The sequence below is a fragment of the Neopsephotus bourkii genome, unplaced genomic scaffold (assembly GCF_033783945.1).
Source record: "Neopsephotus bourkii isolate Nb327-2 ecotype Australia unplaced genomic scaffold, CSIRO-AGI_Nbou_v1 NB_207, whole genome shotgun sequence".
Taxonomy (NCBI): domain Eukaryota; kingdom Metazoa; phylum Chordata; class Aves; order Psittaciformes; family Psittacidae; genus Neopsephotus; species Neopsephotus bourkii.
This window is the reverse complement of record NW_026900719.1, coordinates 1,630,246-1,651,165: the sequence shown is the minus strand read 5'-3', so window position 1 is coordinate 1,651,165 and position 20,920 is coordinate 1,630,246. Positions and strand designations below refer to the sequence as shown.

Here is a 20,920-nt window from a genome sequence, read left to right as displayed (position 1 = left end):
GTCCCGCCACACCTCACCTTGGCCACCGCCCCTCCCCGGCCACGTTGTGGGTCGGTGGTGCTCAGACGGAGCAGACGCGGGATGATTTTGCGAGGGCGTTTTCCTCATATTTAAAAGTGACTCTGTTTTCGTTGTTTTAGTCAGCAGCTCTCTGTCACCAGCCGGCAGCGACGGCGGGGGAGCGCAGCGGTACGGGAGGGAGGGGAGTGAGGCGCGGGGCGGCCCCAGGTGTCGGCGTGCACTGCCTCTTACAACATGGCGGGCATGGAGTCCTACGCGGCGGTGCTGACCGCGCTGCGCGGCTGCTACGCCGAGGTCGCCCCGCTGGAGACCTTCATTAGGCAGCTGCAGGACAGCAGCTCCGGGGAGGCTGAGGTGTTGCGGGACAACGACATAGGCTGCTACCGGACCTTCGTAGGGGCGTGCCTGGTGTGCGTCCCCCGGGGGGCCCGCGCTATTCCCCGGCCCTTCACCTTCGAGCAGGTAAGAGGCAGGCCAAGAGTGCCGGTGGCCTGCGTGGGGCCCGGGGTGGCCGTATTTGCGCAGCCCCCGCCGAGGAGTGAGCCCTGCTGGGGTCTGAGCGAAGACCCCCGTGCTGTGGCTGGAGTGAGTGCCAGAGCCGCTGCCTGCCCTTGGGGGGCTGCGGAAGGGCGCCGCTGCCTGCGCTAGATGGTGGCACCACGCTTCCTGTGCTTCATGCGTGCCCCTCATGGCTGCTGCCGGGCCCCGCCAGCCCGCTCCACGCAGCGGAGAGCGGTGTGGGAGCATTCCCTCTTCTCTCCTGGAGGGTGGGTGGTTAGGTAGCGCGGAAGGGCTGCATGCCGCTGAGCCCCCGACTCCTTGCGTGCCCTCTGCGGTAGGGGTGAGCAAACCGAGTGCGGCCGGGGAGCAGCTATGAATTACAAGTGCCACTTTCCCACTCTCGAGAGGGGAGATATGAGGGGAGAAACCGCTTGTGGTCCGGTGATGAAGCAGAAGAAACTTGCCGGAGAGGGAAGGCCGCTTTTCTCGGAGTTTTAGTGTGCATGAGCAGAACTGCGCTATGGTAGTAAGTAAGCTTGTCTTAGAATTGTGAACGAAGTCATTTAATTGAGCTTTTCTGTACGTGAAAGGAAATGGAGGCCTCAAGAAAATCAGTGCTAGTTCCCTGGAGGTTAGAGCCTGCGTGAGCACCTATAGGGAAGAATGACATGGAGGTCTTAGGGGCCGGTTTGCTGCGGGGAGCAGAGGGGCGTAGTGTGGGGTTTCCTGGGCCTGAAATCCACGATCAAAAGGGCAGACGTTAAAAAGACTTCCTTAAAGTTATAGGCCCACGTTGCTGCACGTAAACATCTTGTAGTACACTTGAAAACCCTTCTTTGGTATTGCCCGTGTGGATCACTAATATCACTTCAAAACTTGGTGTCTAGGACTTTGTATCTCGCATGTCTGTTTATTTAAACTGTGTGTTGTGATTTATGGAAGTGTCAGTGATAAAAGCTAGTTTTCTTTCCTCAAGTTGTCTAGTCAGAAAGAAGTTACTGCAAGAGTTGTTCAGCGACTGTGTGAAAAAAGAAAGAAGAATGTCTTCGCATATGGATATGCCTTACTGGATGAAAACAGTTCTCATGTCCCAGTCATGCCGTGTTCACGTATATACAGATACCTATCCAATACTGGAACGGAAACTACTTGTACCAATGGCGTCTGGGAGACACTGCTGAGCAGGATAGGGGACGATGTGATGATGTATTTAATGGAACATTGCGCAATCTTTATGCTGGTTCCCCCTAGTAATTGTTACCAAGTTTGTGGGCAACCCATTTATGAACTTATTCCACGTAATGTACATTCACTGTCTGCATTTGTTAGACAAAGGTTTTCAAAGCATAAACATAGTAGGTTGCTTGACTATGTGCAAAAAAGGCTCATGTTTCATAGACAATATCTTTCAAAGTCACATTGGTGGAAAAGCAGACAAAGACTTGACACTAATGTCTCCAGCATGGGAAGTAAAAAAAATAACAATATAAGAAGCTCAATGCCCAGTTACCAGTGTTCTGCAGAAGCTGTTTCTGAAGCAAGCAGACAGATTAGAATGGCTACTGAGCATCTGGAAGCACAGAGTAGCTCCAATTTGTGTTTGTCAGCTACGGTACCCTCTTTAAAAAGGAAGCTTAATAGGACACAATGTGAAATTCCAGCTAAGAGAGCAAGAGTAGAGGAAAAGGCTTGTAATCTCACTCCTGCTGTAAACCAAACTAGTTCCGAGAGATGTAGAACTGGGTGTGTGGCATCGCATTCTGCAAGTCTCAAAAAAAGGCACATTTCTCAAAGAAGTAACAGTGATATGTCTGGTCCTTCTTTGGTTCACACATCTCATGCCAGGAAGGTTCTTGTGCCACGTGCAAGCTCTTGTTCACAAGGAGTTCAGAGTAATGAACTTTTAAAGTCCAGCACTGAAATGCAAGCAGAATCCCATACAAAAGCAGTAGAAATGTGTATGCATGAATCTCAGTCAGATTCTGTGCAAACTAAACCTGTGGATGGTATTTCTTCAAAATGCAGAAGGCAAAAAAGTCCTGTAGGTCATTTGGTGAAGCAGTTACCAAACAAGTTCTTGCATTCTGCAGTGTACATTAGCAGGAAGCTGATGCTTTATTGCTGCAGGAGTTTACGGGAATGTTTCCCTAAATCATTTTTACTGAATCAGTTGCAGGGCTGTCAGGCAGGTGGAAGACGGCTTATAGAAACTATATTCTTAAACTCAAATCTGTTGCAGAAAAAACACAACCGAAACCTGCTACATCACAACTGGAGAAAGAAGAGGTTGCCCAAGCGCTATTGGCAAATGAGACATATATTTGGGAAGCTGCTAGAGAACCATGGAAAGTGCCCTTACTTAGCTATCTTGAAAAAACATTGCCCTGTTAAGATATCTGAAGCCAGTGTGAGAAAATCTGAGCTGCCTTGTGGGGTAGGTTTACCTGGAGAAGCAGAGGCTCACAAACAAGCAAAACAGTTTGTGAAAGAGCCTGCTAAGGGTGTGACAAGCAGCAGATGTGAATCTGGTCACACTAATGTGCCAGACAATTTACACACTTCTCTTTCAAACTCTGTGCATGGGAAGTCACAGAGTGAGGAGCAAAACCCAGGAGACGTGTGTGAGTCGGACCTCAGGAACCTTATCAGTCAGCGCAACACCTACTGGGAGGTGTACATGTTTGTGAGGGAGTGCCTGGAGCAAGTCATCCCCGCTGAGCTTTGGGGTTCAAACCATAACAAGTGCCAGTTCTTAAAAAATGTGAAAATATTCATTTCCATGGGGAAGTTTGCAAAGCTTTCACTGAAGGAGTTGATGTGGAAGATGCGAGTGAATGACTGCATGTGGCTTCGTCTAGTTAAAGGTACTTCTTATATTAAAGAGCTAAGTGGTGGGGGGGTCAGATGTCTGGTGTTCATGTTTAAGGTGGGAAGCACATGGTAATGAATCAGGGTTCAGAGTAGTTGGGTTCATTGGTAATAACCGTAGCTGAGAGAGCAAACTAGTAGTGTTTGTAATTAAAAACAGAAGAACAGTTAGGCCTGTCTTCCTTCCAAAACCTGAAATTTTCATTGTTTTCGTTCATGGTTTCTATATTTGATAGGATGACATTTTCATAAGCATGAATTCAGAACCTGAGCATTTCCAAAAAGGATCTTCCCCTTCTACCCCCACCCTCCAAATTGCAGTAACTCTCAAAATTCATTCAAGCATCACTGAAGCACGTAATGAACAAATGCAGTCTGCCTGTTGGTTACCATGAGCCTTCAGAAAGAACTAAAGGCAGATAAAAACACTTGGAGCAGCATGTGTCCCTCTGCTAATGTACTGAACCTTCATCCCACAGTGTGTTTGGCGTTTTTGCCACTCATGTCAACCGTGGGAGAAAGGTGTGAGTGTGGGACCCATGCAGTATGGGGGTTGCCCACCATGTGTCACCTTTCTAGAGCCCTTCTCTACGAACAAGGGGAGCACTCATTCGGGTTGGGTAATTGGTGGAGCAGAGGTCACAAGACTGAGTGGTCCCTGGCATTAGCTGATTGCTCCAAATTCTGTGTGAAACCCTTCCAGTTTAGTCCTTGTTTCAGATGACAGGTAAATTTTGCTTTTCTGAAGAAGTCTTTCAGACACTGTTCTTAAATTCAGGCTGAAGCTGTGGTTCTGTGGTTGACTCCTGCAGGATCTAATGCATACTGTCATTTCTTTCTCTGTGCTTCCATTCTCCATCTATACATTGTGAATTGCACTTCCATGACTATGTGTTTGCAGTATTTTTTCTTTCCTGGTAATGTACTTAGCTCTACAGTAACGTGTGCTGAAAAGGTTATTGCTTTTTTAAAAGGTGCAGTAAGGTTCTAAAATTACTTAAGGTTCTTTGTAATGTAGGAGGAAAATAAAGTCTGATGTTTGAGAACTGATGTAAAAAATGGAAGAGATTACATTTCCATAAAAAACTGTCAATTCTAGCAGACATATTAATTCTTTATTCAGAAATTCAAAACCATGGTTTTTTTTTAAATGCTGAGCAGTTAAATATTTTAAAGTGTTCTTATTGTAAGATATGTGTTTGGTTTGTAGCCATTTGGAACATCGTATCTTAAAAAAAAGTCTCTTATCCTCTGACCTTATTCCAGGAAAAGCAACACATAGGCTTGATTTTAATTTTGATGAAACTACTCCCTTGTGTTTAAATTTCAAAGACACATTTCATTCCTTTGATGCACTGTGGGAGTTCAGGTTTTCTTGCTCCAAAAGTCATAGTAATGGTTACTTATCATTTCCCTGAATTGTAATCATTTACATCTGTTGTTAGTAACTTAGAAAACAAAGTATCTGGTTCCAGGACATCTACTTAACAACATCCCAATTTAATTTGTGTATCATAATTGCTTATTGAAACTCTTAAATTGGAGGATTTTCTAACAGTCACTGGATTTTTTGATTAATGTTAGCTGGCTTGTGTTGAAAGGAGCACTGATTTCTCTCTTATGGTAGTCTCGGGTGGTTAAATGCATGAGAATGTCTCTGTCCTGAAGTGCAATAAATCCAGCCAGGTTAGAGAACTGGAAACTTACTCCATTTTATAAGCTTGAGGTTTAAGCCTCTGCAGTGTTGTGTCAAAATTAAACTGGTTTTAACACATTCGTGCCATAATCGTTATTTGTGCTTTGCAGCTAAGATAATATTTCTGTATAATTTCTTTCCATTCCCATATTGCATCTTACTAAATTCTACTCTTGAATTTAATTAGGAAAAGTATTATTGAAGTTGGCAAAAAATCAGTATTGTAGCACAGGCTTTTATTCTCTATTCACCACAAATCTATGGTCTTAAATCTGACAGCAGCTGGGAATATTCTGGGTTCATAATTTTTGTGCCATCTAAATGTCGTAAGTGCTGATGGACTTAGGGTGTTTTTTTTTGTTTGTTTGTTTGTTTTGTTTTTTGACCACAGCAGTAAGTTTTGTATAGGATATCTGAAATAAAGCCTAACCCTAAGCTTTATTTTCATGTTATTGGGAAATTTGAATATCATTCTCATCCCCAAGTCAGCCCAGTTCAATTGTGTTATATTTAAACCTAAGTATTCTCATTCTTTTGCCTTTTCTAAAAAACGTTTTATATTGTAGTAGGCTGACTCCATTTTACCTTTCCATTCACAATAATCTTGCCATAGTGCATTGAAAATCTTGCACAGTCAACACTGGGGGAAGAAAGTAAGTCTTTGTGCTACTAATGGCATGTATTCATATCCTGTATGTCAGTTTGTCACTGCAGATTAGTTGTGATGTCTGTCACATTATTTAATGCCAGTGAAAATTTGGAGTGGTATTTGTGCAATCGTTTGTATTTGCTTTTTTCCTTTCCATTAATGTCAAGCTAAGAAAGTGTTATGTGTGTTGGTGTTCTTTTTTTTCGTTTGTATGTTCTGTTTCTTTACTAATACAAATAGCTGATATTTACCTTTGAATTGTTTATTGAAGGTGATCACTTTGTTCCTGCTTATGAGCATTGTTTCCGTGAAGAACTTTTGGCTAAATTCCTATACTGGCTGATGGATACCTATGTTATTGAGTTGCTCAGATCATTTTTCTATGTCACTGAGACCTCGTTCCGGAAGAACTTGCTTTCCTACTACCGAAAGTTTGTCTGGAGCAAGTTACAGAGCATTGGAATTAGGTAACACTAGAAAATGAATCAAACATTAATAGAATATGTGGAAATCTCATGTTTTGTAGTGTAAACTTACAATTCTGCTTTCATTTATTGCCCATTTTTCCTCCATTTATTTGCTTAATTTCCTAAAAGAAATTAAGTAATAAGCACAGCTTGTAAATTCAGAAATATTTTGTGTGAGAAAACTGATTCAAATTGAGAATTCTGTGGTAGGAGAAGAAAAACCTTTGTAATAGTAAAATCCATTATGATGAGGATTTTGTTTTGATAAGTTGATTTATTTACACCTTTTAATAGTGAGTAAAGCACAGCAACAGTCCCAAAGTAACCTTGGGAAAATTAATTTTAAAAATACTCAACTTGCTTCAGTTGTTTTAATTAAACAAAACCAAACCTCTGCTGAAATGCTGTAATACTCTGTTTAGGAATACATGCAGTAGTCTTGTGTTTTGAAGATTTTATTGAAGTAAGTATTTTATTTTATTGAATATTTATATTTTTCATATTTTATTTTATTGAATGTTTATATTTTTCATAATTTATTGAATATTTATCTTTTGTAGTGCAGCTGTGGAGTTTAATGCTGCTTTTTTGGTCTTAAAATGCATGCATGTATTTAAGTTAGGTCATTATTCAAGATCAAATTCAAAGCAATTACATCAGAAAATATGAAAGATCTGACGGCAGTTTTAATAAACAGGATTATGCACACATTTCGGTAATTCACATCTTCTGGGTTTTCATTAGAAACTGGTGGTATCTGAGAGCGCTTTGGAACTGTGCAAAATGAGCGTACCTCATGTCTTGTGTTTTAATGGCCCTTTTATATGGAGAACCTTTTGCTTTCACAGTGGTCTCTTGGTCTGCAATGTTATGTGTTTGATTTTTCCCCTCCTGCCCCACCACTCTCTGATTTCAACTTTGATATCTGCAGTGCAGCTTTTCTGCATATGTGTTTGCACTGAATGGGATCTTGACATCATTTGCATTTGTAGCAGAGAGTATGCAATTTAAATAGTAGTAGTAGAATATAATTTTCAGTCCCACATACTATGTTTGTCTGGTCTTCGAACTAACAGCCTTAGTGTTTTATGTCATTTTAATATACCTTCAAGGCTGCTTCTGGCGTAAAGTATCATCAAGTACTAACTTTTACATATTAGATACGCTGTTTTGTAGTGGAGTATCTGATTAAAAGAAAACCATATTTTTGGGTTTAGCCGTCTTGTCTCTGTTCCCAGTTTCCCAGAAAAACCCAGTGTGTAAAGACAAAGTGCTGTGAACTCAAAAACCCCTAAGCTGGGTTGATCTTGTTTATTTTGATTTCCTCCTCACATGCTTCCCTACTGTGTAGGAAGCTCCACCTCCCTTTTGACTTGGGAAATCTGTGAACTGCAGATTACTGGAAGGTGGGGAATCATCCCAAAGAAGTGCTGTGCTGTGTGCCTGCCAGTTGTATCCTGTGAAGTCAGGGTGTTTGCTGTTGGCTAGAGGATACATAGCTGCATGGACTTCTAATCTAATCCCAGCAGCTGTACTTAAGCTTCACTCACAATGCTAGGGATTTTAGCACTGCTTTTTCAAGTGTGCAGTATAACATGAGGTCTCCTGCTAACCCATCATACTACACCTGTACAGGTAACAAGCTGCCTGCTTCACACAGGAGAGAAACTGGGTGTTAAATATATATCTGTTTATTGCTGTCTCGGCCATTTTGAGGCTTTCCATGCACCATGGTTTTTTACCCAGCCAGTGTTTTCAGGCATTTGTCCCACTTCTCAGGGGAGTTGTCTCACTTCCCAGGGGAGTATCATAACCTGTAGGGCTTTTGGGAATGGCACATTTTGTCTTTCTGAGCAATACAAGTGCAGGGGATTGATCCAGGTCTTTTGCGTTGCAGCTAGGGCATTGTAACAATATGTATTAACTTAAAAGGAAAGGCTTTTTCTCCACCTCCTTTTTCTGATTCATTGCTTAGAAAACTATTGATTAAGCTACACTGAACTGTAAATTCTAAGGGGATGTCTGAGGTGGAAGCACATTTCCCAGTAAGATGAACTTACAGACCTCAGAACCATGACTTGGGAGCCTTCCATTCTATGTATCCTGGTATCTCAGTTCACTGAAACTTTTAATAAGTAGTAGGTCCCCTAAATAATGGGATTTGAACAGCTCATTATCTTGTGTAGTTCCTTCCCTGGATCTTTCTTAACATAGTTTTCAGAAGGTTCTGCTCAACTTTGTTAGTATCTCTCAAGTTTATGAAAGCATGAGAAACAGCCAACTTCCTGTTGTTTTGTATAAAATATGTCATAATTTTCAAATGTATTCAGCTAATCTGTGCTAAAATTTTCATTTGTGTTAAGATTTGTTTTTAATTATCTCAATTTGCATCAAGCAGAAATGAGTACTCTTTTGCTTTTTGTATTACATTGTCATTAAGGTAACATGAAATTGTTCTGAAATTCAGATTTCCATGTCACTTTCTGCAGAGGTTAGTATTTATAATTATCTTATTAGAAAAATATTTGGCTTCAGTTATTATAACGGGATTAAATGTTTTGACTTTTTGCCTTTCCCGTTGCTTACACTAAATGTGTATTTGTATTTTAGAAGCCATTTTGCCGAAGTACGTCTACGTGCTTTATCTTCAAAGGATATTGAAGCTATCCGTCAAAAAAAATACGTGACATCAAGGCTCCGGTTCATTCCCAGAGAAAATGGGTTAAGACCCATAGTGAGTGTGAGCAGTGTTGTTAATGCACGAGCATTCAGCAAGGAAAGCAGAGAAAAGAAGGTTTTTATTTTCTTTATTGTTTTATATGTGTTTGATGCAGGCAGCTAATAAAGCGAGTGAGCTTTTTGTCATATAAAACTAGTTTTAACGTGTTGAACTGGAACATTCAAATCGGAATGACTGAATGGGATTACTTGTTGTTGTCTTCTCCCTTCCCAGTGCCTTAATTACCATTAGCCTTCAATTCCAGAATCATGTACTTCTGTTTGCAAGCCTGTCTTAAAGAAGTGAGTCTAGTGGAATGGTATGGCCTATTAGGTTTTTTTTTTTCCTCTTTCTATTCCTTTCCTTCAGATTTGCTAATTGGTTGTGGTAGGCGTCACTCACCTATGAGAGTAGAAGGACATAAATCTCCGTCAGTATTCTGAGCTAACGTGTCATATTTGTTTGGCACTCCAACAGGTGAGGGATAGACAAGTCTGTCCTGTTGGGATTTACCTGAATACTGATGGTGTGTGTTGACTAGTTGGCTTTGATGCCAGGTCAGCCCAGAGGGCCAAACAGTGAATTGGGTGTGTTGCAGAAGGTCCAGGAATAGCCCGGAATCTGGAGAAACCACATTAGGGAGATACAAAAGAAGCTGGGAATTACTGCAGTGTGGGAACAGAGGCAGAATACACAGTGCACAGACTCATCTGTTTAACAGGCCAGTTAACCACAAGACATAGTGGGAACCTGATTTCACTGTCTTGCATGACTGCATTAATTGTTTTTCCTTAAGGCTGAGTCCTGTCTGGTGCACAGGATTGATGTTCCGCAAATGGATGATAGGTCAGTGGCTTCTTAGTGCTCAGTATGTGATTCCTAGACCAGATCTGAAGTGTTACTTTTTCAGTGTCTTTTTGTGGCAGACTATCAGATTTGAAAATATGCACACAGGTAATTCAGAAATAGCTGCAGTGCTTTAAAGGTGCTGATGTTCCTGTAACAGATCTGGCAAAGGGTGATACTGCTATACTGAGATGTAGGTTCAAAGTCAGCCATGGTAGCTGATCAAGTGATTTGAAGTAACTTGGCTGCTCTGGAGCTGAGGGGGAGTATCTGTATCTCCTGAAAAGTGGGAGCAATAGACTCCTGTTGGAGAGTGCTGACAAACAGCTGAGGACACTGAGGTTGTCAGCTATTAGACACATCTCAACTGTCAAAACTAATCACAACTCTATCTGTTTGTCTCCTTCACTATTACACCTTGATTTCCAAGAGTCTGGTACAGAGGCTCTTTTGTCATTTGCAGGTTTTTGATGCAGCTAAATTCAGGCTTTCTGAAAACTGCAGTTGAACAAAGTAATATAGTAAATACATACATTTAATCTCATTTTTCATCTAAGTGTGAAATATGTGTTTTGGACAGAATTTAACATGTTTCAGCGTACTTTAAGGTGATTCTCTTTGATCTCTGTAGGTGCAGCAATACAACACTGAACTGAAAAATCTATTTAGTGTGTTAAATTATGAACGGGCTAAAAACAGAAGTTCTATTGGCTCTTCGGTGTTTGGTAAAGATGATATCTACAGGACATGGAAGAATTTTGTTACAGAAGGTTTCAAATCATACGATGAAATTCCTCCTTTCTACTTTGTAAAGGTATGTCTTTTTAATTACACGTTCAAGCTAACTTCTCAAAGTCAACTTGTGCAGATACTTCTGTAGCTGTAATAGCTGTGATCTGACTGCATAATTATTTCTTTTTCAAAATAAACTTTTGTGCATACCTAACACAGACTCTGGTTTGGCTTTTTTAAGGTGGGGTTTGGTTGGTTTTTTTGACAGGGGGTGTCCCTGCAGTAGCGCTTTCTTTACTGTATTTTTCTATATGTTTGTCGTGTAGCACATGCACTGGATTTTTGCAGTTACCTTTTGGGCCATCTTCCCAAAGGAAAACCAGGAAAAACTTGCTATGCGTATTTGGATAAATTAATTATTTTTATTTTTTTTAAATAGGTCTCTTCTATCTCACTCTCATTAGTTTCTGTTGAAAATGAATACTTGAGCTGCCAACAAGTGTTTCTCCAACAAGTTTCTTCTCTTGAAACAAATGAGTGCTTGTCTTATCCCTCTATATGGAGTTTCTTCTTAACACCTTAGTTTTTCTGTCTAACAGGCAATCTTTTATGTTTGAGCTCAATTCATAGCTCTGAATTGGGGCAGGTTATACAGATGTGTATAAATTACAGAAATTTATATACGCTATAATGGGGCTTCTCCTGTGCTTTCATATGTCAGTTATCATCCTGTCCTGACATTACTTTCAGTGATTGTCTTGTTATCCTTCAAGCCAAAAAAATCACATCATTGACCTAGTTCTGCTAAAACCCATTTCTTCAGAAGGTTTTGAATTTTGACTGATGAGTAAAAGCAGAGGTAAGATTGCAGTATGAGTTTTAGGAAAGATAAAACATCTGGGTTTGCAGCTTTCCAAAAGCCCAAGATGTCACCTCCGTGATCATATGCAGAGGAAGATTTCTTAAAATATTTAAGCATACAAAAATTTCACCAATAAACTTCAGTTAAATGATTGAAGGTTCGGTGTTAGATTTAAGAATTGTGCTAAAACTGATGGTTATCTCTTGTTAGGCTGTACTTGTTGATCAGTGAGGAAAAGTTTTGCAGATAAACAATGAGTTTCTGTTTTGTCACAGATTTGGACTGAATGATGCAATAATTACACTCCTATATGGTTTATCCTTCAGTCTTTCTTTACATACTACAATACTCGTCTTACTGACATAGTGTTTACAGTGATATTCATGTATACATAATGGAAGATATTTCTTCTATTTCAGGCTGATGTGTCCAAGGCATATGATACCATTCCTCACAATAAACTTGTAGAAGTGGTTTCACGGATCTTAAAACCTCAGAAAAAAACTCCCTACTGCATACGACGCTATGCTGTGATTATGATTACTGCAAGTGGAAAAGCCAGGAAGTCCTATAAGAGAAGTGTATGATATGCTGATTTTTCTCCTACTTACTACTGTAAATAGGTTTCGGTCCAAGCAATACTTTTATTTATACCTTTTCCCTTTTTTTTTTTTTTTTGTCATTATAGGCATTAGGCAATTACTTCATAAACCATTTTTTAATCGTGTTGGATATTTTTCAGAGGTAGCAAAGCTTCTTTTTACTCTGTAATTTTTGCTTTTTTTTACTCAATGTTAGTAAGTATAAACGTAAATGTATTGCAGAAATAGATATGTGAGGAGACATTTTAACAATAGCAGAACTGTTGGATTAAAATAATGGAATAAGGCTGGCCCCTTGACCTTCACTGAATAAGAGTCTGGTACTGAATTTTCTCTTGCTTTTGTCATTTTTTTTCTTTACACTTTACAGGTTTCTACTTGGCAGGATTTTGAGCCAGACATGGAGAAGTTTGTGTCCTACCTTCAGAAAACTACCTCATTGCAAAATGCAATAGTAGTTGAACAGGTAAATATTGGGAGGCATATTTTCACTTGAAATAAGAAAGCTACAGAAGAATTGGAGGAAGATCATGTGTTTTAATTGAATGTATATATTTGGTGGTGACACCACCTGTTTTCTAGTAACCCAGCACCTTCCATAAAAAGATTTTGTAATCTCTTCTTTGATGTTTATAACAAGTTCTCAGTATTCAGTGGAAAGAGTGTAGCAGGCAAGAAATCTGGCAAAATGTCCTTCTAGACTTTTCCCAGATTTTCTCATTGTTGCCTCAAATTTTCATTTTAACCAGTATTTTCTTTTTCCTTTTCTAATTCCATTGTTTGTTTCAACAGTTCTCAATTGAAAAATTAGCTATCCAATAAAGAAGGGCTGTAACACTTGCTATCTCTAAGACAAGCAGAAGTAAGAATGAGCAAAATGCATTCTAAGCTAGGTAGCTGAGGAAATAGATGTGGTATCTTGAATAGCAGACTGCACAGAATAGAAAAATGACTTAAACAATCAAACAAAAAAAAACCCCAAACAAACAAAAAAATTAACAACTTCAATGATTACCTGCCAAGGTTGAGAAAAATTAACTCTTCTTCAGAGGACACTTTCTTACAAGAAGCATGCATCCTTCTGCCATTTTGATTCTTGTGTTGCAGGGAACTGTACTAATTCCAAATGGTTGTTCTCAAGATTTCCTTCTGTGCAATGAGCATGACAGAGAAAAGCATAGAAGTAGGCGAGAAGCTCAGTCGGTTCCCTGATACATTTTATTGCTTGGTATCATGGTGTTCCATGATAGCAACCTACCGTATTCCTGACCATCAGAAGACCAGGCGGGTGTTTTCTAACAGCCTACTTCCTCTATTTTTTATTTATTTTTTTTTCCCCACAAACTTCCTAATGGAAAATTTTAATTTGGGGTAATTTATGCTTATACAGGTAGAATTAATTTTACATATATATATATATATCTGTGGATGTAAGAATAGAACATACAGTGTGGGTGGTGCATGATTCTGTGATCCTACAATATGCAGAGAACCTAATGAGTGCATGAATAAAAATAAAAACTAGTTGGATCTCTTGTGATGTGTGTGTAGGTTTTATTGTGTTCTTTCTTCCACTGAACATCTGATCTAGATAACTGCTAGATATTACGTGAACAGCAGCATTCTATTTCAGAGTATTTTGCATTTGAAAACAGGTTTTGTGTCTGTATGTCATTACTTTAAAGTGTTTTGAGTGTCATGTTGGCTTGGGTGCCTGTACCATGGGTGTATCATATTAGCTTTTCAATGCAAATAACCATGACTTCATGTCAAATGTTTTGCAATAGGGCTGGCAGGTAAGTGTATCTGTCCTTGGGGAATCCTAAAGAACATGACAGTTATAGACGTTGTCCTACAGGATAGAAAGTGGCCAAAAGAGTGGGGTCTCATACACTGTAATAATCCGGTATCATGTGCCAACACTTAAAGTTTAGACATTAGACTTAATTGTTTTCCCATATAACACTAACCAAAACTGCTTTTCTCCTAATGCAAAACAGAAAAAGAATTGCACCATTCACTTGTTGGATGAGAGCAGCTTTTTAATGTTTAATTCAGATTTTGGTTTCGGGTGGGTTTTCTTCTTACCTTAGGAATTTAAACTCCTACGGTCTAATCTTCCATAAAGGTTTCTAAGTGTATATCGTATTTTCACTTTCAATACCTTTCTAAAGTACAAACCTTTCGTTTTGTTGCATTTCTAGAGCTTAAGTTCAGGTGCGACAAGCTCCAGCCTATTTGCTTTTTTTCTTCAAGTAATACATAACAACATCCTGGAGATCAGGAACAGGTAAAAAAGAAAATAGTATTTCTTTATTTAGTGTGTTTGGTTTTTTTTCATTCATCTTTTTTTTTTTTTCCTGTTAAACAGGATACTTTGAATTGGCTGGGGATTTTTGATAGCTGTCTTTTAAAGATTTTTATTTGGCATGTATTTGAAATATGGTGTATCAGTTTAAACTCCATAAAAATATGAAGAGTGTGGAATAAAATTTATATTGAATAAAATTTCTCTTTCCCACTTGGATGATGTTAACTATGCAAAGTATGCATTATTCTAGAGATATGTAACCTTCTTCGTTTAAAACTGCAGACGTAGTTCAAAAGAAAAATACTTCTAAAATGTTGGGACCCATAGTGATAAAAAAAGCAAGGTAACATCCAAGCAATCATGCAAAAGTCTTGTTAGTCATTTCCCTGTAGTGCAAAATTAGACCTTTTCTGTGTGGGCTTGCTATTTGGCAATTTAAAATGAAAATACAAGGCAATAAGAATATTAATTAAAATTACTGGCAACTCTAAAATTAGGAATCGGATAGTATAGAGGGTAGTAATGCAGATTTCTTGTGTTCCTAGGGATACTAATTTGGTATTTCTCATCTGGTTTTGCCTCTAGGTGGCAAATGTGTATCACACATAGAAAGCGAGTATGTACATGATCTTTATTTGTGAATTCAGAATGAGGTATATTAGAATTAATAGCTGCTTGCTCTTGAAAAAATACCTTTAGTTTAGAATACTTAATCTCACAGGGTCGTGTGAGGGGGAGAAAAGCTTTCAAGGAGGCAAATAGAAGAGCCTTTATAGGTGGCAGAATCACGAGACTGCTGGTGTGGCCATTAATAAGGACTGACTAACATCAGTATGCTTAAAGAAAGTTTAATGGTTTTAAGGAAAGCACACCTTGACAAAGCCAACTCCACACTTACTTAGTCTCTCAGCTTGGCTGCAAAAATACTGTTTGTCCTGGGAGGAATTTGTCCTTTTTTAATAGCTTATTATTAAAAACAAACAAACAAACAAAAACAAACCAACAACAAAAACAATACAACCCCCCCCCCCAAAAGAAGTCAACCCAAGCTGCAGTAAGTTTAGTAAATGAGTACACTCTTTAACTGATGGTTCTTCAAAAGACATCACAGTTAATATTTACTTGATGTTTTGAGAAACGTGCTAGAAGGAATACTTTAATACCTTTTAATACATTTATCAAAAGTCATTACATTATAATATAATCTAATCTAATATCTCACTGCTTCAAAGGAGTGTTGTGAAAATAATTCCCTTGGATTTTGTGTGGCATGTTCTGTTGCTGCCAGCATAGAAAAATCCACAAGTTAATGGGGAGTTCTGTCTTCAGTAGCTTACCTAGATGTCATGCATTACTATTACTGTGCGTGGTCTTAGTGGTTTTACATAAGCAACAAGGTAAGGGAAGTAATTAAGCCTCCCCCTCACTATGTCTATGTGAATTCTTTGAAGCCAGGAGAAACAAATCAAGGATTATGCTTCTGCAAAATGACAATTGACAACTTCAGTGAATTTTTCAAGTAGGCCAGGGAGGAGGCCGAGTATAATTACAAATAATAAGGGTTAGTATTTCACAGGATGTAGTGTTTTTTTTCCTAATTAAAAGTAAGATAGCTTCATGCCTGAGCTGTTAAATGAGGAAATAAATATGATTTAAAGTGTAGTTGAGATGCAAAAAAAAAAAAAACACCAGATCATGTGCTCTACTGGGCTAAGCTGTCAGAAATCTTTCTAAAATTAAAGTAATACTTATTTGGGGAAAAAAAACCCAATCAACCAACCAAAAAGAAACAAAAATACAAAACCATAAAAACAAGAAACTATTTCCCTTAGGTCATGCTGTGCAAGTATATACAAAGAACAAACACCTCAATAAATAAATAAATAAATAGTAGTTTGGAATATTTCTCCAGTGCACTTAGCTTCAAAACAAACGTTCTTGTACAAGAAACAGTGTAAGATGCAACATAAAGAATTACAAAGTTTCAATGAAGTGTGGCTATGCAGTTGAAGGAGGAAGGAGGCATTGTGGTTTGACATAATTTATAAAATTTCTTTCATTTAATAACAGTTGCTTACTGGAGTTTGTTAAAGGAATATACGTATTAATGGGGTTTTTTTACACTGTTTAATGTGAAACTTCTGGAGCTCTATGTAAGTTAAGTCTTGTTGAAACATGTATGTTGTACTTGAAAAAATAAGTGGAAGTTTAATGGAAGTATTTATTGCAATCTTGTGTGTTTTGATTTTATCTTTCTTCTGTACTAGGTACTACGTACAGTGCTGTGGAATTCCACAGGGCTCCATTTTGTCAACCTTACTTTGCAGCTTATGCTATGGAGACATGGAAAACAAATTGCTCAGTGGGATACAGCAGGATGGGTAGGCATGCTTTGTTCTTTACTGGGTGCTGCTCTATTATCACAGTATGTTAGAGATTGGAAGGGACCTCAAAAGATCATCCAGTCCAATCCCCCTGCCGGAGCAGGAACACCTAGGTAAGGTTACACAGGAACGTGTCCAGGCGGGTTTTGAATGTCTCCAAAGAAGGAGATTCCACAACCTCCCTGGGCAGCCTGTTCCAGTGTTCCGTCACCCTCACTGAGAAGAAGTTTCTTCTCAGGTTTAAGTGGAACCTCTTGTGCTCCAATTTGTACCCATTACCCCTTGTCCTTTCATTGTTTGCCACTGAGAAGAGCCTGGCTCCATCCTCGTGACATTCCCCCTTTATATATTTATATACACTAATAAGGTCACCCCTTAATCTCCTCTTCTCCAAACTATAGAGACCCAGCTCCCTCAGTCTTTCCTCATAAGGGAGATGCTCCACTCCCTTAATCATCTTAGTTGCCCTGCACTGGACTATTATAGTAATGCATAATATATAAGATACATGTTAGACATTTCCTGTGAAGTTTAATTTTGAATTTCAAGGATTTCCAACTGTCCAGTCAGAGTGTAGTACACACAGTCATCTCTGAAGCTTCTGTGGTGGCTTTGTGAGGGAATTTGCTTGTTTGACATAAGGTTGGGAAGAAAAGTGCTGAAAAGAGGCTTTCCTAGATCTGTGGGTAGGAGACTTGTTCTTAAACAGAGCACAATATTTAGGAATGCTGTAGAGTCTGACAAGCTCTTCTGTAAGAAGTTTATGATTCTTCCACACTCATTCCCACAACATCTATGGTCTTTTGTCTTAAACATTGTTCATTGTGGGCTTTCTGATACTCCAGTTTTCTTTCTGCCTGAGGGCTTTCCAAACCACCATCTGTAAATCTTAGCATGTCATCAAGGTCACAGCTTTATTCCAGTTTTTTTACACTGCATATTGGTTCCTGTTTGAAACCCTGTGTGACTCTTTGTACATCTAAGTCTTTGTGCCTTGCTCATACTTGCTTCTTTGGGAGCTTGACAGAAAGCTACCCTCTATTAGCTGTAAAACTTTGGGGTCCCTTTTGCCTCTGTTTGAACTGATCCGCATCTGAATTGCAGAGTAGGGTCTTTAGGCATGATTTGGGCCCCAAAGTTTGTCTGTTTTCCATTGCTGTGAATTCTGTCCTAAGAAAGAAAAAAGAAACTAAGAAGTATGTAGAGTACTCCAGGTAAGTGCATCTGTCTGGTGTCTCTTCTTGGGAGACTCACTGGGTAATGGAAATAACTCAAAATTTAAAACATTTCCTACACAAGTAGTAGAGTTCTTCTCATAGGCTTTAGAATGCAGTGATGATATGAGTCAAAACAGCTATATATTTCAATGGATGTTGTTTATACATAATGAAATTATGAAACCAATTCAGAAGAATTCACTCTTTAATGTAGCAGCTGCTTTTATATATAGCAGATTTTGGAATGTTACTTAGGTCTCTGTTGAGTTATTTTTGGTTGTTTCATTTGACCTTTAAAAAAAAAAATAATAACCTGGCTGTTGACTTGGCTGTGCAAAAGTGCAGTGACGTGATCACTGTGATGGCAATACTCCTGCTTTGAAGAGGAGACTGGACAAAGTGATCTCCAGGGTTTCCTTTCTCTGATGTATTAGGCAGGATTTATCAGACAGATATCAGCATGCTTGGGGCCTGAATTCTGTTGAAAAAGCAAGCTCCAGCCTTTGCAGTGGTTGATGGTAGCCTGTTTTACATTTGAGTTACAGCTTCACAGAAAATCTAGCACCTGCGTTTGTGTACCTGGTATTACACCTCCTTTCTGTGTCTTATTGGCTAAGATACACTTTTCCAAGGGAGAGTTTGAAGTAAAACCCTGCATCTAAGAAGCTACTGTAGAGTAGTTTGTGTGCCATAAATTCCTGTCATGTTTCATATAGCCAACCACTTTACTTTCTTACATATTTGTTTGTTTGATTGTTTTTAGAAAAGAAGCAGTACTGATGTGGAGATCGTATTATCCTCTACCTTCTGTGGATTAAAATGGGCACATTGTTACTCTGAGGAGTATGACAAAAATGAGAAAGAATTACATATTTAAAAAAAAAAAACTAACACCAATTTCTTATTGATTACAGAGTTCTAATGCGTCTCATTGATGACTTTTTGCTGATTACACCACATTTAATGAAGGCAAGACATTTTCTAAGGTACGCTATTAACGACATAGTCCTCAAAATAATAAGTGAATAAACCATTTAGTTCATTCTTTTTCGTCTTCATACATACTTGCACTTATAGGTATATTTTATGAGTTAAGGGCAGTTTTAGAGTCGTTGTTGGTAGTCTGTGCTTGAGAACAAATCTAATAGCTGCTTTCTTGATGGTCAACTAAAAATCTGTTGCAGCTCAGATGGTAGGGGGATTCCTGCTGAATTTTAAATTAGGGACCCAGCTACTGACCTTGATAGAGATTCTAGCAGCAATTAGTAGTGCAGACTAACCAAAGTACCTATCAGTTGTCTTTGAACACCATTTTCCCTCAAATTTTTAAGATGTCTTAATTACTTTCTCAAAATGGTTTTATTGGGCAGGTGTGCTACTACCTTCTATTCTGTTCTTCTTTCCCTAGGGAAAGAATTAATTTGATCAGATAAATGAGGTTCCTGTTATGTGGATTCTTCTTGGTTTTGTTAACTTTCAAAACCAATAACTTTTATCTATCTTCTTCCATTGATTTTGATCTCGGTGGTTTCTGTGAGTGTGGTTTATGCAGCTTGTCTCAAATGTTTCCTGGTTTAAGTTCTTAATTTGTATTAATCTGTAAAAGTTTTTCTCCGTTATCCTCGTATTCTTCAGCTTACTTACGTATCTAACTCTAATTCAGTTTTCTTTTTTCTATTTCTAGCCGTGTTTCGTTAACCTAAGGAGTTGTTGTTCCCTTTATTCTTTGGTTTCTGTCGTTTTATGCAAGATCATATGTGTCTTATATTGTTATTATACTTACTACTGTTCATATTTGTTTTAGGACTCTAGCAACAGGTATTCCTGAGTATGGCTTTTTAATAAACCCCAGTAAGACAGTCGTGAATTTTTGTGTTGATGATATCCCAGGATGTTCCGAGTTTAAACAGGTGCCAGATCATTCTAAGGTCCCGTGGTGTGGTTTATTACTTGATATACAGAAATTTGATATTTACTGCGATTACTCCAGGTAAATATTTGTATACTGTCAGCTTTGCAGTATATTGTACATAATGTGAGAAGCACAAAGATGTCTTGTGAATGGTGTAGTTGGATTCACTGCAAAATAGATTTTACAGTTCTGTTTCTTATACATTAATCTAAACATTTTATTCTGCTGTGCAGCCTGATATTTTCTTCATTCCATCCTGATGGAATAGCACTAACACCATTGAATGTAGCACAGGTCCCTAATGATCAGAAGTCATACTGTATGGTGGCTACGTGGTTCTGAGAAGGTTTATTCAGTCACCTCAGTTTAGCTTCTTTCACCATTATTGTGAAACTGTGTATGTGTAGATATATATATATCTCAGCACTGTATTGTGCCTGATACTACATAGCTATAGTTAGTATTCTGAAATTGTTTGGGTTTTGTGGGGTGTTTTTTGGTTGTTTTTTTTTTTGGTGGCTTCCTAATCATGGGATTAATTTTGCATGGACTAGAGAGACTAGTTATCCTTTCATCATCAGAGGTGTTCCCTCTGGTAAACTCCAGATGATAGTGTAGGGTAGAAGTAACCTCTATTTAAACTAGCAACCTTAACTCTTCACACAAAGCAGTCTGAAGTGGCATAGAACTCAGGACGGGACAGTGTATCATCCTGAAGAGCTCCGTAGATCCTTTACGTAGACTACTAGAGATGGCATTAGACATTTGCTGAAGATAAACAAAAAAACCCACAAACCTGTTTAAGGAGAAGGAATATATTGTTATGTTATTGATCGTGTTTAGTATAACCAGCCCATACATACATTTAAGTGGGAAATTTGAGGGAGGTCTTCCATCACCAGCGTGTTGAAGTTCTTTAGTAGTATTCCAGAACAGAAAAGCTTGGACCGTTTAGGAAAGGAATTTATATGATATGATTTTCTGTAAGAACTAAGGACTAGAATTAACGAAGAGATTTATTTACTAGTTGTGTTTGTGAAAGAAACAGTTTATGTTGCTGAGGACATTGGTACTACTGATCTGGGAGGCACTACTCGGAATCCTGAGGTGTTTGTTACAAGAGCCACCTTCCT

The 20,920-nt window shown here is 38.7% G+C and overlaps 1 protein-coding gene across 1 annotated transcript in view; it reads left to right on the top strand.

Moving 5' to 3' along the window:
• Window positions 1–49: 49 nt before the first annotated feature.
• Window positions 50–20,920, top strand: part of TERT (telomerase reverse transcriptase) — a 29,068-nt gene continuing 8,197 nt past the window's right edge. Inside the window, exons 1-11 of the mRNA XM_061344318.1 lie at window positions 50–483; window positions 1,499–3,386; window positions 6,007–6,202; window positions 8,813–8,996; window positions 10,399–10,581; window positions 11,781–11,942; window positions 12,334–12,429; window positions 14,168–14,253; window positions 16,542–16,655; window positions 18,790–18,861; window positions 19,680–19,865. Of these exons, the coding sequence (XP_061200302.1) occupies window positions 256–483; window positions 1,499–3,386; window positions 6,007–6,202; window positions 8,813–8,996; window positions 10,399–10,581; window positions 11,781–11,942; window positions 12,334–12,429; window positions 14,168–14,253; window positions 16,542–16,655; window positions 18,790–18,861; window positions 19,680–19,865 (3,395 nt within the window). The 5' untranslated portion in view covers window positions 50–255. The remainder of the gene's footprint in view (window positions 484–1,498; window positions 3,387–6,006; window positions 6,203–8,812; window positions 8,997–10,398; window positions 10,582–11,780; window positions 11,943–12,333; window positions 12,430–14,167; window positions 14,254–16,541; window positions 16,656–18,789; window positions 18,862–19,679; window positions 19,866–20,920) is intronic.